This window comes from Myotis daubentonii, chromosome 5 (assembly GCF_963259705.1).
Source record: "Myotis daubentonii chromosome 5, mMyoDau2.1, whole genome shotgun sequence".
Taxonomy (NCBI): Eukaryota; Metazoa; Chordata; class Mammalia; order Chiroptera; family Vespertilionidae; genus Myotis; species Myotis daubentonii.
Genome location: NC_081844.1, coordinates 73,330,126 through 73,342,306, shown reverse-complemented (window position 1 = coordinate 73,342,306; position 12,181 = coordinate 73,330,126). Strand labels below are relative to the sequence as shown.

The window sequence follows — 12,181 nt, the reverse complement described above, 5'->3', positions numbered from 1 at the left end:
CCAGGCAAAGACGAGACAATGGCGATACTGGGCATTAGGCTGTAGCAGAGGCATGTGGGCATCAGAAAGGGTCTTCTGAAGATAGAAGTTGAACCAAGCCTTTGAGACATTCAGCTGGGAACAGAGGGATTAGGAGAGCATACCATTCCATAGCATTCAAAGTGCAACGACTTAGCAGGGGGGCAGGGGAGGGCACGCCACAGCTTGTTAACCACAAGTCTGTCCCAGTCTTAACAAACCTGTTTGATAATCTCCCAGTGACCTCAGCCACACACATACCCATGCCCTGTGCCACCATAAGAGTTTGCTTATTGCCTCTGGGCTGGGTACCCCATGCCATAGACCACATGAGCTTTGCTGTTGGTTCTGGATTCAAGTCCCAGCCTAGTCACTTTGCCTGATGGGAAGATGAGTGTGATACCTATTGCCTCACAAGGCAGCTATGAATGAGAAGTAGCCAGTCACCCCTCCCCTTAAGCCCCTAGGTCACTAACAGGACTGGGTACCAAGCTGACAGTTATCTCAGGCAGTCAGAAAGAAAACTCCAAGCAACAACTTAGAAGATGGGGTCTCTTGGGCTATCTCAGGTCTTGATGGTGAGTGGAGTGTGCTCTTCTATTAACTTGAGGGAAACAGAGTAAGGAAAGGGCCTTGCCAAGCTCTTCCAGCTGGTGAGTGGCTGTTGCAGGGCAAAGGAAGGCAGCTGAAGATGAAGCTGGATCCTGCCCATGAGGTTAGGGCCCAAGGTACACTTTCCTCTCTGTGCCCGGCTCTGGGAGGAAGGGCAGTGAGGAGGTATCAGCATGCAGAGACTGGAGCCCAGCCCTCGGCAGGTGTGAGTGGGTGTCAGGTGGACAGGAAGGGCCCTGTGGCACACTACTGCAGTGGGTCCAGATCTCCCACCAACCTTCCCCTTGGGATAGGGAAGCATCCAGGAAACTTCTTGGCTAGGATTCAGCGTACCTTAAAGCGCACAGTGCACCACTGGCAGAGGAAACTCGGAATCACTTCCCAACAAGTCTTCCTGAGCTCACCTGCTCTGAGAGGGAGCTGGGGACTCGAAGGTAAGCTTGGAGCTAAGTCTGGTAAGGAGGCAGACTTGGGAATAGTGGGAGCCAGTGGGAGCAGGTGGCAGAAATCATTTAAGAGCTGGCAGGGCTGGGACTAGGGAGGGAAGGCCCTTTGGCTACAAAGGTGTCAGAGTTGGTGCCCTCCAGCACACAGGACCAGATGTATCTGGATAGTCTAGGGCCGTGGTCAGCAAACTGCGGCTCATGAGCCACATGCGGCTCTTTGGCCCCTTGAGTGTGGCCCTTCCTAAGCCTTAGGAGTACCCTAATTAAGTTAATAACAATGTACCTACCTATATAGTTTAAGTTTAAAAAATTTGGCTCTCAAAAGAAATTTCAATCGTCATACTGTTGATATTTGGCTCTGTTGACTAATGAGTTTGCTGACCACTGGTCTAGGGCCTCTAGTGGTTTAAGATGGCTAAACATGAGGTGGGGTGGGTGAGGTGTGGAAGAAGGGAGTGCCTGGAGCTGAGGTCAGTGAGATACAGCCATGTATGGCTTTGGAAGCAGTAACTTGGGGTCTCATCTGGAAGGCAGTGGAAGAGTGCCTGCCCAGCATGTACAAAAGCACCCCAAGTTTCCTTTGGGAAACTCTCCACTCAGTCCGTGTGGTTTCGATGGGGCCGGGTTTGCACCCACTGCACACACACATCACAGACACCTAGAGCTGTGTGAGAGGTGGGGCTGTTGGGGATCTTTGGTTGCAAGGTAGAAAGTGTTTTTGTTTTTTAAAGAAAGGATGGGGGGGAGCTGATTGACAGGAAGAAGACTGGGGCGGCTCCAGGGCCTTGGTCGCAGACCCGATTCTCCCAGAAGGAATATGCTACAATCATGTTCATGTCTGCATTGCTGACATAAACCCAAGGAATCTGAATAACCAGACTAGAAACCTGCCCACTGTGCATCCAGAGAGTAGGGCACTTGGGTTAATAGGTCCACCATGATGACATCCCTGGGACACAATGATTCCTACCTCCCCCCCCCCCCCCCCAAATGGAGAACCTAAGAGTCGTAAGACAGCCAGGTTCTGGCTCAGCCTAAACAGTGAGGCCATCACTAGGGCTCAGTTCTGTTGCTGGGGATGAGCAGGGTCCATGGAATCCAGAGCTATGGATCAAGCACTGGGTTCTGCTGCTATTTCTAAGTAGGCATGTGGTGATGTAGGCTTGCTGGAGACAGTGGGAGCGGCCTTGGGGCCCTGAATTCATGGTTGGCGCCACACTGGGGTACCTGCCGGCTCCAACCCCTGCCCACTGCAAGCGTGCAGAGCCTGTCAGTATATGGCCAGGGCCTGGACGTGCGTCTGCTCTCCGGGCTGCGGGGTGGGTGTGTGTGGTGTCTAGACCTCAGCTGCTTGGCTGAGCATCCCGTGTGCTCGGCTGATGGTGTGCACTGGGTTTGCCTGCATATGCCAGGCCCAGAAAGCCTGTTGCTAGGTGTGCGGCGCGGCGAGCGCATTCCCTGTGCCAGGGGTGCCCGGCTCGGCAGGTGGGTGCGGATCCTCCGCCTTTGGCTCCCGGGACTGTCTCCTCCGCCGCGAGGTGTGGGGGGCAGGGGCCCGCGGCTGGCGGCCGCGCGCGCGCACGCCGGGCTCAGGACGCGCCGTGTACGCGTCCGTGCGCGCGCCCCGCGGCTCCAGCCCCTCGCTCGGAGCCGCCTTCGCTGCCACAGTCCGCTTCCCGGGGCTGCTGTCGCCTCCCTCCGGCCGGGGGCTTTGTCCGCGGGGCCCGCGCCGCTCTCCCGGAGCCAGGACGACGAGCTCGAGGAAGATGCCTGGGCCCGTGAGTACCGCGGCGGCGGCAGCGAGCCGGTGGGCAGGCAGTGAGGGCGGAAGACAGTCCCGGGGCCACCCCCCTTCCCGCGGACGGCTCGGCGCCCGGGCCCGGGTCGCCGCCTTGGACCCCGGCCCCGGCCAGCCCCTCTCCCAGCCCCCACGGCAGGGAGGGAGGGAAGGAGAGGGAGGGCGCCAGTGAGCGAGGGAGCCGGAGCGGGGCGCGAGCAGCCACTGGTTCGCTTGGAAACGGTTGTCACAGCAACGGGGTTTCGCTCCTCGGTAACGCGACTGTGGGGCGGCGACACCCTCTCCCAGCCCTCCCCCACCCCATGCGGGGCCTCAGCCCCCGGGCACAGGAGGAGAGGGGATGCGGGGACTACCCCTCTCATGGTTGGGGCGGGGGACTTCGCCCCTCTGGCCCGTTTGGGTGTGCCTGCCTCCACAACCCGTCGAGGGTGGGGGTGGGGGTGAGCGCACCTTGGAGCAAGATTTGGCTCCCACGTGGCTGCAATCGTCGCAGCGGGGCCCCTGGGGTGGCAAAGGTAGGGGGGCCCTGGCAGGAAGAGGCATGGAAGCTGGATCCGGATCCCGCCACCCCCACCTGCCTTTGAAATGGCCCAACCCGAGCTGGGTACCCCATAGATGATGTTTCTTACCAGGGGAGAGGACAGAAGCTCGAATCTCTCGTCCTCCTGGCCAGGGCATGTGCCAAATGTGGCTGGGGCCGGTGGTGGGTCTGTACTACTCATTCCAAGCCACCTTTCTGCAGGGAGGGGTGGGAGCAGCGTGTGCAGGGGCAGAGGAAAGGACTTTGCTGACCCGGGCCAGATGGGAGCACCCCAGCCCATTGTCTGGATCACAGGTGTCCCTATCTTATCTGAGCACAAAGCCCAAACTGTGCTGGGTGGCATGCAGGTTGGCCGCAGGCTGGCCAGTGCCACATGGAGATGCTCTGACCCAGGGAGCTCCTCTGGACAGAGAATGGCAGCAGAGTCAGAGGAAATGACCTCTGGCTCCCACCCAACCTCCCCTCAGTGTCAATGTGCTGGGGAGAGAAATGGCCCTCCAGCCAGCTCTCCTGGGTCTGACTCAGCAGATGCCGTCCCCTACTGACCGCAGGCCTCTACCACAACCGCCACCCCTGGCTTTCCCTTCCCACCCAGGGTGGTGTCCTGGGCACCAGAAGTGACCATTACCCTGGGCATTGAGACGTTGGCATAGATGTCCATGGATGAGTGGTGCCCTGAGCCAGGCCCAAGTCTCCTTCCCACAGACAGTAGGCCTCTGGAATGATTCACAGGCCCTTTCATTCTCTTTCTGCTTGGGGGTGAGGGCTCTGCATCCATTATTCCTAATCCTTACAACAGTTTTGCAAGGTAAGTTTATTACCCCATTGTAGCATTGAAGATTCCTGAGGCTCAGGGAGGTAGTGACTTGCCCGAGGTCACACAACCAGTCAGAGTGGAGCTAGGTTTCCAGGGCTGGTTCTGCTGGCATCACCCCTCTGCCTGCTACACATCTCTTGTGAGCCAGGCAGGAAAGAACTGTGGAGCTTTCTAGAGGAACAGCCTTAGCCTTCTTTCACATTCCTCCAGTGAGCAAATGCGGTCTTTCCTGCCTTGGTGCACCTTCTTCCAGAAATAGCCAGATTTTGCTCCCTGAGATGCTCCACAGGACTGGTCTGCTGCCAGGCTGGCTCCCACCCACCCTCCCTCCATTTTCTCTCTCTGGGGAAGACCAAGCAGTGAGGTTTGCCTCAGTATCCTGGGAATCTCCCAAGGTTCTAGTTCTTAGTTTTTGGCCTGATCACAGAGCAGCTGTGGGAGAAGGAATTTAGCAAAGAATGACCTATGTAGTGCTGGCCCTTGTGGGTGCTCAGTCTAGCTCAGTGGTTGGAGACCCAAATGCCCTGAGGGCCCAGGGTGGGGAGTGCCAGGGAGCTACTGAGCTGCAGTCAACGTCACCATGTGAGAATGTGGACTAGGTATAACCAGACTGTCCAATTTTCAAGATGAGGCAAAAATCCAGACTTTCATGTAAAAACTCCTGGTTTTTAAATGTTGGCAACTAAATATTTTTTAAAAAATTGATTGTGGACCAACAAAACACATCCATGAACCTTGTTCAGCCTGTGAGTCACAAGCTGAGACCTCTGGCCCACAGTAAAGTGATGGCACTTTTTGCCAGACCATGCCAGGCTTGTGTAGATGTAGCACCATGGTGTGGTTTCCACATATGAGCCTCTTGAGGCTGCAAGATGCTGGCATTTGGTTTGTCACATGCAGCTCCGTACTCTGGTCTTGAAGTATTTTCACCTCCCTCATCTGTTGTGTTCCTCCATTGTGCTGCCAGGCAGGCGTCATCATCCCTGTCCTGCAGGTGAAGAGTCTTCAGCTCAGCCATGAGAATAGCTGGCATAGGGTCACACGGACCCAGCAGGGCAGGGCAGGGAAGAAGCCGGATTTGAACTCAGGGCTCCCCCAACAATGCTCTGTGTGTCACACCAGGCCGCCCCTCAGAAAGAGTGGATCCTCATCTCCCCCTTCATCCCCCAATTTGTAGTCAACTCTCCTTGGAGGGACAAATCTGAGTATAGTAGATACTGACCTAAGTAAGGCCTCTGTGCCCAGAAGCCTCCTGGGGCTCCTGTCTCTGTTGTCCCATTTGCAGTTCCCCAAGCCTGGGGTTCATGGCCCAGTACCATGGTTAGGTCACAGAGATGCTGCCTACAGGTACTGGTGCCAAGCTCTAGTAGCTGGCCGAGCTGGAAAGGAGGTTGTGGCCAGCTCCATGCTTGGCTGACTTTGGCAACTGGGACAATTCCCATCATTTCTCTCTGGCCTGAGTTCATCTGTCTTGGTGTGAGAGGAGTGTAAAAATGTCACCAGTGCCTTCTTGCCAGGACAGTGGACTTTGCAGTCACTGGACTTCACAGTGTGGGCCTAAGGCAGCCCCAGCTTCTTGTCTGTAGAATGGGGATGGCAGCAGCCACCCTCTGGGTGTCACTGAGATACTGAATACAAAGAGGCTAGCAGTGAACCTGGCATGTGCAAGGGCACGCAGGACATGTTAGCAGCCTCTTTCTTTTCTTTTTTTTTTTTTGCTATAAAGCATTTTTAACTTTCTTTTTTATTGAATTATTGGAGTTACATTAGTTAATAAAATTATATAGGTTTCAAGTGTACAATTCTATAATACATCACCTGTATATGTGTTCACCATCCAAAGTCTGATCTCCTTCTACCACCTTTTATCCCCTGTTTACCCTCTTCTACTGGCCACTACCCCCTGCAGCCACCGACTTCCACCTCATCCTCACTCCTCACACACACTCGGCTCCCTCTCTCCTCTGTCCCCTGGTCTGAGTCCCTGTCCCTTCACTTGATTGGTACCTTTGGCCTCACATGCAAGGAACCTCATGACCCAGAACCCCAACTGCTTGGGGTCTCCTCTACCCACAGCAGAGAGTGGCAAATGCTTCCATGCATATTTCCTCTATGAGGACAGAGATGTATGGTCCTCAGCTTGCTTATAAAACAACCTGCAAGGACCAAGAGCTGGGTGATGGCCTCTCTCTGTGACATTTTGAGGAATGGCTCTCATTCCCCAGGAATGAATTGGATGCAGACCCAGCTCTTGAGGCATTCCTTGTCCCTACAGCTAAAAGACCAAATAGGTAACCGGACACCTCCAGTCACTCCTCCAGCAAGTGGTTTTTTAGCTACTGTGAACCAGGTGATAAGGACAGATGCAGCCTCGGTGTTGGACATAGGCCTATAGAACACTGTTATATCATTGGGCTTCTTATCCAGCCTTGGAGGTGAGGTGGCTCAGGGCTGACTTGTCCCGGGAAGTGACAAGTGAGGCCGTGAAGCTGAGTAGTGAGTGCTGGGGCAAGAACAATGAGGATGTATTACAGACCCCTTGGAGAGAGAAAGCAGAACTGTAGGCAGTGCAGAATGGAGCCCTGAGAGGTAAGGCTGAAGAGATCTTGGCTGGAGCTCATCTCAGAGGCCATGAGCTAGGTTAGTGGTTCTCAAAGTGTGTTCCCTGGACCAGCAATGCCAGCACTTGCTGGGAATTTGTTAGAATTGCAAACTCTTAGGCCCCCATCCCAGACCTGGGGGTGGAGCCCAGTACTCTGTTTTAACAAGCCCTCTATGTGGCTCTGGTGCTTACTCCAGTTTGAGAGGTTCCCATCTAACTGTGTTAAAGAGCTGGACTGTCTCCTGAGGCAGTGGGGAGTTGTTGGAGGGTTCAGGCCAGAGAGGGCCCTGGGAAAATGGGCAATGTGGAGAGTGGGCAGGCTGGGCAGGAACACAGCACAGAAGTAGAGACCATGGTAATAGGGGCCTACGTGAGAGATGCTGGTAGCCTGGCCAAGGCAGTGGCAGGGGAACCAAAGGAAGTGGACAGATGAAAACACACTACACTGAGGGTGAAAACAACAGGATTTAGTGGATAGAGTAACTGGTGGGTCCTTTGCTGAGATAAAGGACCCAGTAGCAGATCTTTGGGGTCTGAAGTTGGGAGCCGGGGTTCTTCAACCTACAGGGGTACAGTAGGTCCAGAATGAGACATCTAGGTGACCTTGGGTGTCATTTAATCTCTTTGAGCCAAGTGTTCTCATCTGTCAAATGGGAAAAGTGCTAACGGTTCTCAGGATGACTGCGAGAACGGCCTGTGGGATCCAGCCCTTGGGCAGGAACGCCTTGGGGACACTCACATCTCTGCACCCCCAGCTCAGAAGCCTTGAAAAGCACTAACATTTGTTGAGCGTCTCCAAGTCCTTTGCACAAATTAGCTCCATCTTCACCGTGGTCATTGAGGAGGACACTGAGGCGACACGGAGTTCAAGAAACTCACTGCCCTGGGTCTCTCTTTTACTCCCTCCTGTGCTGCCAGTGAGCATGTGGCCTCAGAAAACTGTGCAATCCAATGTGCTCACAAACTCTACAAATAAATCAAGATGGAATCCTAAAAAAAATGTTCAAATAACCTGCAAAAAAAGGTAAGAAACGAGAAAGAGGAAACGAAACAAATCATAAAATGACAGACTTAAGGATGAGTCCATCTGAACGCACTACTCCTAGCACAGCCAGAGGCAGCCACAGAGCAGGGATTTGGTGTGAACAGTCTGGAGAGGCTGGGGAAGGTCAGTGTGTACAAGAGGCTGCAGCAGGTCTGCTGGAAGCATGACAGCGGCCCAAGGAGCAAAGAGCTTGGGGAGCCTTTGAGCAGCGTGGCCTGGTCAGGAAGTGAATTTGGAAAGGCCTACAAGGATGTCCTGATGATGATGGATCGAGCACCTACAATGGGTGAGATGAGATGGCCTGAGAAGATACTGGGCAGGAGCCAGGCCTCAGGCAGGGTCTCACGCACTAAAACTGAGCCTTGGTGCCAGAGGGTCAGCTCAGCTGTAAGACTTCCTCTCATGGACACACAGTGGCCTCGTCTAAAATGCAGCAGTGGTTCCTGCCTCCTGACTGAGGGGCCACAATGGCACTCAGCTGGTCTTGGCCTGCCCCAGTCTGTTCTAGTGCCCAGCCAGCTGCACTGGGCTCCTGAGGGCAGGGTCTCTGTCCTTTTTTCCTGGTTAACCTGGAGCTGCCATCAATTTCTCCTCCACCATGTAGCCTTTTCCCACTCTTGAGCTGTGGGCTGAGGGCCAAAAGGGCCAGGGCCTTGATGGGAAGGAGCAGGAAGGCACATTTTGGCGACAAGCTGGCCAGTGTCCCTGTGGCTGCCAAGTCCTCATGTACAGGTGCACACGCACCTGGCTTTTCATATACAGTTCAGTTGTCATGTAGGGAAAGGTGTTTTGACACAGACTTTGCATTCAGACTTGGGCTAAATCTTAGATCCCCCCTTATTAGCTTTGTGACTTGGAGCAAGTTCATTTCCCTGTCTGAGCTGGTCTCATCTATCAGATGGACTCCCACCCCCATGAGAAAGTGCTGGTGAAGATCACACAAGATTCTGCATGAAAAGAGCCTAGAACAAGGCCTGACACACAGTAGACAGGCCTTGGTAGCTAGTTCTATTTCTAAATGCAGCTAGACATCACCTCTAGCCACAGAAGTGCCTTTTCTGACCCAGAGCTGTTCTTGCTCTGCAGGCCAAGGGGCCCCCTAGTTAGTATCAACTTCCTCAGAGCATTCCTGAAAATTCCTGTGGGCTCAGGAAAAGGAGAACAACGGATTTATTTAACTCCCAGTGACTGGCAGCATCGTGTTTTTATCAGGGCTGCGTCGCCATGGCAGCCTCATGGCAGGGCTGTGGAGGGGGTGGGTGGAACTATTGTTCCTGCCATTGTCTGTTCCGGAATGCAGGCCCAGGATAACGGGACTGGCACAGGCACCAAGTGGCACATGGCACAGGCAGCTGTTTCGTCTGACAAGAGCCCTCTTGGGGTGGCCTGTGCCCTGGCTCCCCCCCAGCGTACTGCCAGACCAGTCTGAGATGGCTTGATATGGAGCCCCCAGGTTGGGGCTCAGGCCCACCATGGCCCCCAAAGCTGGATGTGTTCCTTGGACATGTTGAGGATAGGGGTGTCCATGGGGCTCCTGGGAGAGGCCTCACAACATAGCTCAGGGAGCACTCTTCCACCCCAGGCTAGGGTGTTGTAGTCAGGCTTGGATTTAAATTACAGCACGGCCACCTGCTATCTTATACAGCTAATTGCTTCCCCCTTCCTTATCTTTAAAATAGGACTAATTACAGTTACCCCAAAGGGTGGTATATGAAAGCCCCTGAGTAAAAGGCATTCAAGAAGGGCTCGTTTCTGCTCTGCGGAGGTGATGAACAGTCGCCTGCCATCTGTCACTCTGCCGTCAGGGTCCCCTCCCACATACCTCTTAGGATGCCAGGTTCCCCTCCCAACCCTGGCTGTGGAGAGGAGTTGGGAGGAGAGGGGCCCGTCTGGAGTGATGCGGGACCAGGTGGTACTAAAGACTTTTCCTCCCCTCTGGGGAAAGGGGAAGGAATGGAGGGGAAGCGACCCAATGTCCTGGAGCTAGAAGGGCAGGGCCAAGTGGGACTAAGCAGGAGTAGGAGGTGAAGAAACTGGGATCTGGCGGATGGAGGCACATAGAAGAAAGGAAGAGGGAACAGCTCACGCTGGGAGGGTATTCGGCGCGGACAAAGGCAGATAGATGCAGCGGGGACAACCCGCCCTGAGCTCGCGCTAGAGAACGGCGACCATCGGGAGATCGCGGTGCGGGCTGGGATGTTCCATGCTTTGGGCAGCCAGGGGTGGGAGCGGGTACAAGACCTAGAGCCCCTGGGGCTGCTAGACACATGCATAGGGCTGAAGATAGGCGCCTGTGGTTGGTTGTGTGCCTCTAGGTGGGCCACCCTTTCCCCGCCGCCAAGCAACCAAGCGGGGCTCAGGGGGTGCGGGTGGCGGGCGAATCTCCCTTGCGCAGAGGCCCAGTCTGGCCTTCGCGCGCCCCCTGCTGGCCTGCGTGGAGTTCCCTCGGCTCAGCGGCAACGGCCGAATCTCAGACCCGGGAAAACCCTACCGGGGAAACCTCGAGGTGTGACGTCACCCTCGTCGGTGACGTCACCGCCCCCGGGGAGTGTGGGGGTTCCGGCAAAGGAGGCATCCCCGGGACTGCACAGGGCACCGGCAGGGAAGTCGTCGGGGGCTGCAGCGCGCCTTCACCGCGCCTTATGTCTGTCCCATAGGTCCCGCGCGGCCCCGGGTGAGGCCTGCCCGCTCGCCCGCCGGCACCATGGGAAGGAGCGGGCACCGGTACTGCTGCCCCCCGCCGGCGCGCGCAGGACTTGAGCCTCGCCGCAGGCAGCCCCCTGCCGCAGGTCCCCAAGTGACGCTGGCGGCTCTTGGGAGCGTGGCGCGGGCCCGGGGCCACGTAGAGGAGCCCAGTGTCCAGTGAAGCTGCCGAGGACCCGCCGCCCGCGCCGCCGCCATGGTTATGTCCCAGGGCACCTACACGTTCCTAACGTGCTTCGCTGGTTTCTGGCTTATCTGGGGGCTCATCGTCCTCCTGTGCTGCTTCTGCAGCTTCCTGCGCCGCCGCCTTAAACGGCGCCAGGAGGAGCGACTGCGTGAGCAGAACCTGCGCGTCCTCGAGTTGGAGCCCCTCGAGCTCGAGGGCAGCCTGGCCGGGAGCCCCCCGGGCCTCGCGCCTCCGCCACCACCGCACCGCGGCCGCCTGGAAGCGCCGGCGCACGCGCACCAACACGTGCACGTGCACCCGCTGCTGCATCACGGGCCGGCACAGCCCCACGCGCATCCGCACGCACACCACCACGCACTGCCGCACCCGCAGCCGCCGCACCTCTCCGTTCCGCCCCGGCCCTGGAGCTACCCGCGCCAAGGTAAGTGCCGACCTAGGCCGGAGCGATCGGGATGGGCGGGGCCTCGGCCGCGGGCTGACTCGTGGTCTTCCCTGGACCCGTGGCCCCAACCTAGGAGGGCACGGGCTGGGCCTGGCGTTGGCTAAGGTTTCTGCGGGAGGCTGGAGACCTGGCTAAGGTTTCTGCGGGAGGCTGGAGACTTGGCTAAAGTTTCTGCGGGAGGCTGGAGACGGGTGGTCTCACACCTTCGGACCGCTTCCCACTCCACAGCAGAATCGGACATGTCCAAGCCTCCGTGCTACGAAGAGGCGGTGCTGATGGCCGAGCCGCCGCCGCCCTACAGTGAGGTGCTCACGGACACCCGCGGCCTCTACCGCAAGATCGTCACGCCCTTTCTGAGCCGCCGCGACAGCGCAGAGAAACAGGAGCAGCCGCCGCCCAGTTATAAGCCGCTGTTCCTGGACCGAGGCTACACGTCGGCGCTGCACCTGCCCAGCGCCCCGCGGCCCGCGGCGCCCTGCCCTGCGCTCTGCCTGCAGGCGGACCGAGGCCGCCGGGTCTTCCCCAGCTGGACCGACTCGGAGCTCAGCAGCCGCGAGCCGCTGGAGCCCGGAGCTTGGCGCCTGCCGGTCTCCATCCCCTTGTTTGGGAGGACTACAGCCGTATAGAGGGGTGCCTGGCGACCCGAGCCCCAACAGTAGACTCCTGGCCTGACTGAGAGGCTTTTTAAATACTTCCCTTGGACTGCGGGGGGTGGGAGGGATTTCTTATCCCATTTGTTACATTTTGAGGATAATAAAGGTGTGTGATCTGGTTTGGTACAAGCGGAGGGGACACCCACTGCTTGCGTCCAAGGTTCTGGTGGCCAGGTGTGCCTGGGCCTTGGCAGGAGAGCTGAGTGCGCTTTACAGCTAAGTGGCTGGAGGATGCAGAACTAAACCTGAGGTCAGCCTGCTTCCCCCAAGAGCCTCAGACCCCCTCTTCCCTGCCCATGAAATCACGGTGAGGTGCC

General features: G+C 56.9%; 1 protein-coding gene across 2 annotated transcripts; it reads left to right on the top strand.

The window, feature by feature from the left end:
* The first annotated feature begins 2,917 nt into the window (after positions 1-2,917).
* PRR7 (proline rich 7, synaptic) lies at positions 2,918-11,993 on the top strand. Of its 2 annotated transcripts, none has more exons than XM_059698191.1 (2): positions 2,918-11,190; positions 11,443-11,993. In XM_059698191.1, exons 1-2 carry the CDS (start codon positions 10,779-10,781, stop codon positions 11,835-11,837), a joined length of 807 nt encoding a protein of 268 aa, XP_059554174.1. In that variant the 5' UTR covers positions 2,918-10,778; the 3' UTR covers positions 11,838-11,993. The 2 variants fall into 2 exon arrangements, with proteins under 2 accessions (XP_059554174.1, XP_059554172.1); XM_059698189.1 differs by having other exon boundaries at positions 2,938-11,190; positions 11,440-11,993.
* Positions 11,994-12,181: the final 188 nt, after the last annotated feature.

Coding starts and splice junctions, on each gene's coding strand:
- PRR7 (XM_059698189.1), top strand. CDS start 10,779: ATGGTTATGTCCCAGGGCACCTACACGTTCCTAACGTGCTTCGCTGGT. Junction 11,191..11,439: donor CTGGAGCTACCCGCGCCAAG/GTAAGTGCCGAC, acceptor CCCACTCCACAG/CAGAATCGGACATGTCCAAG.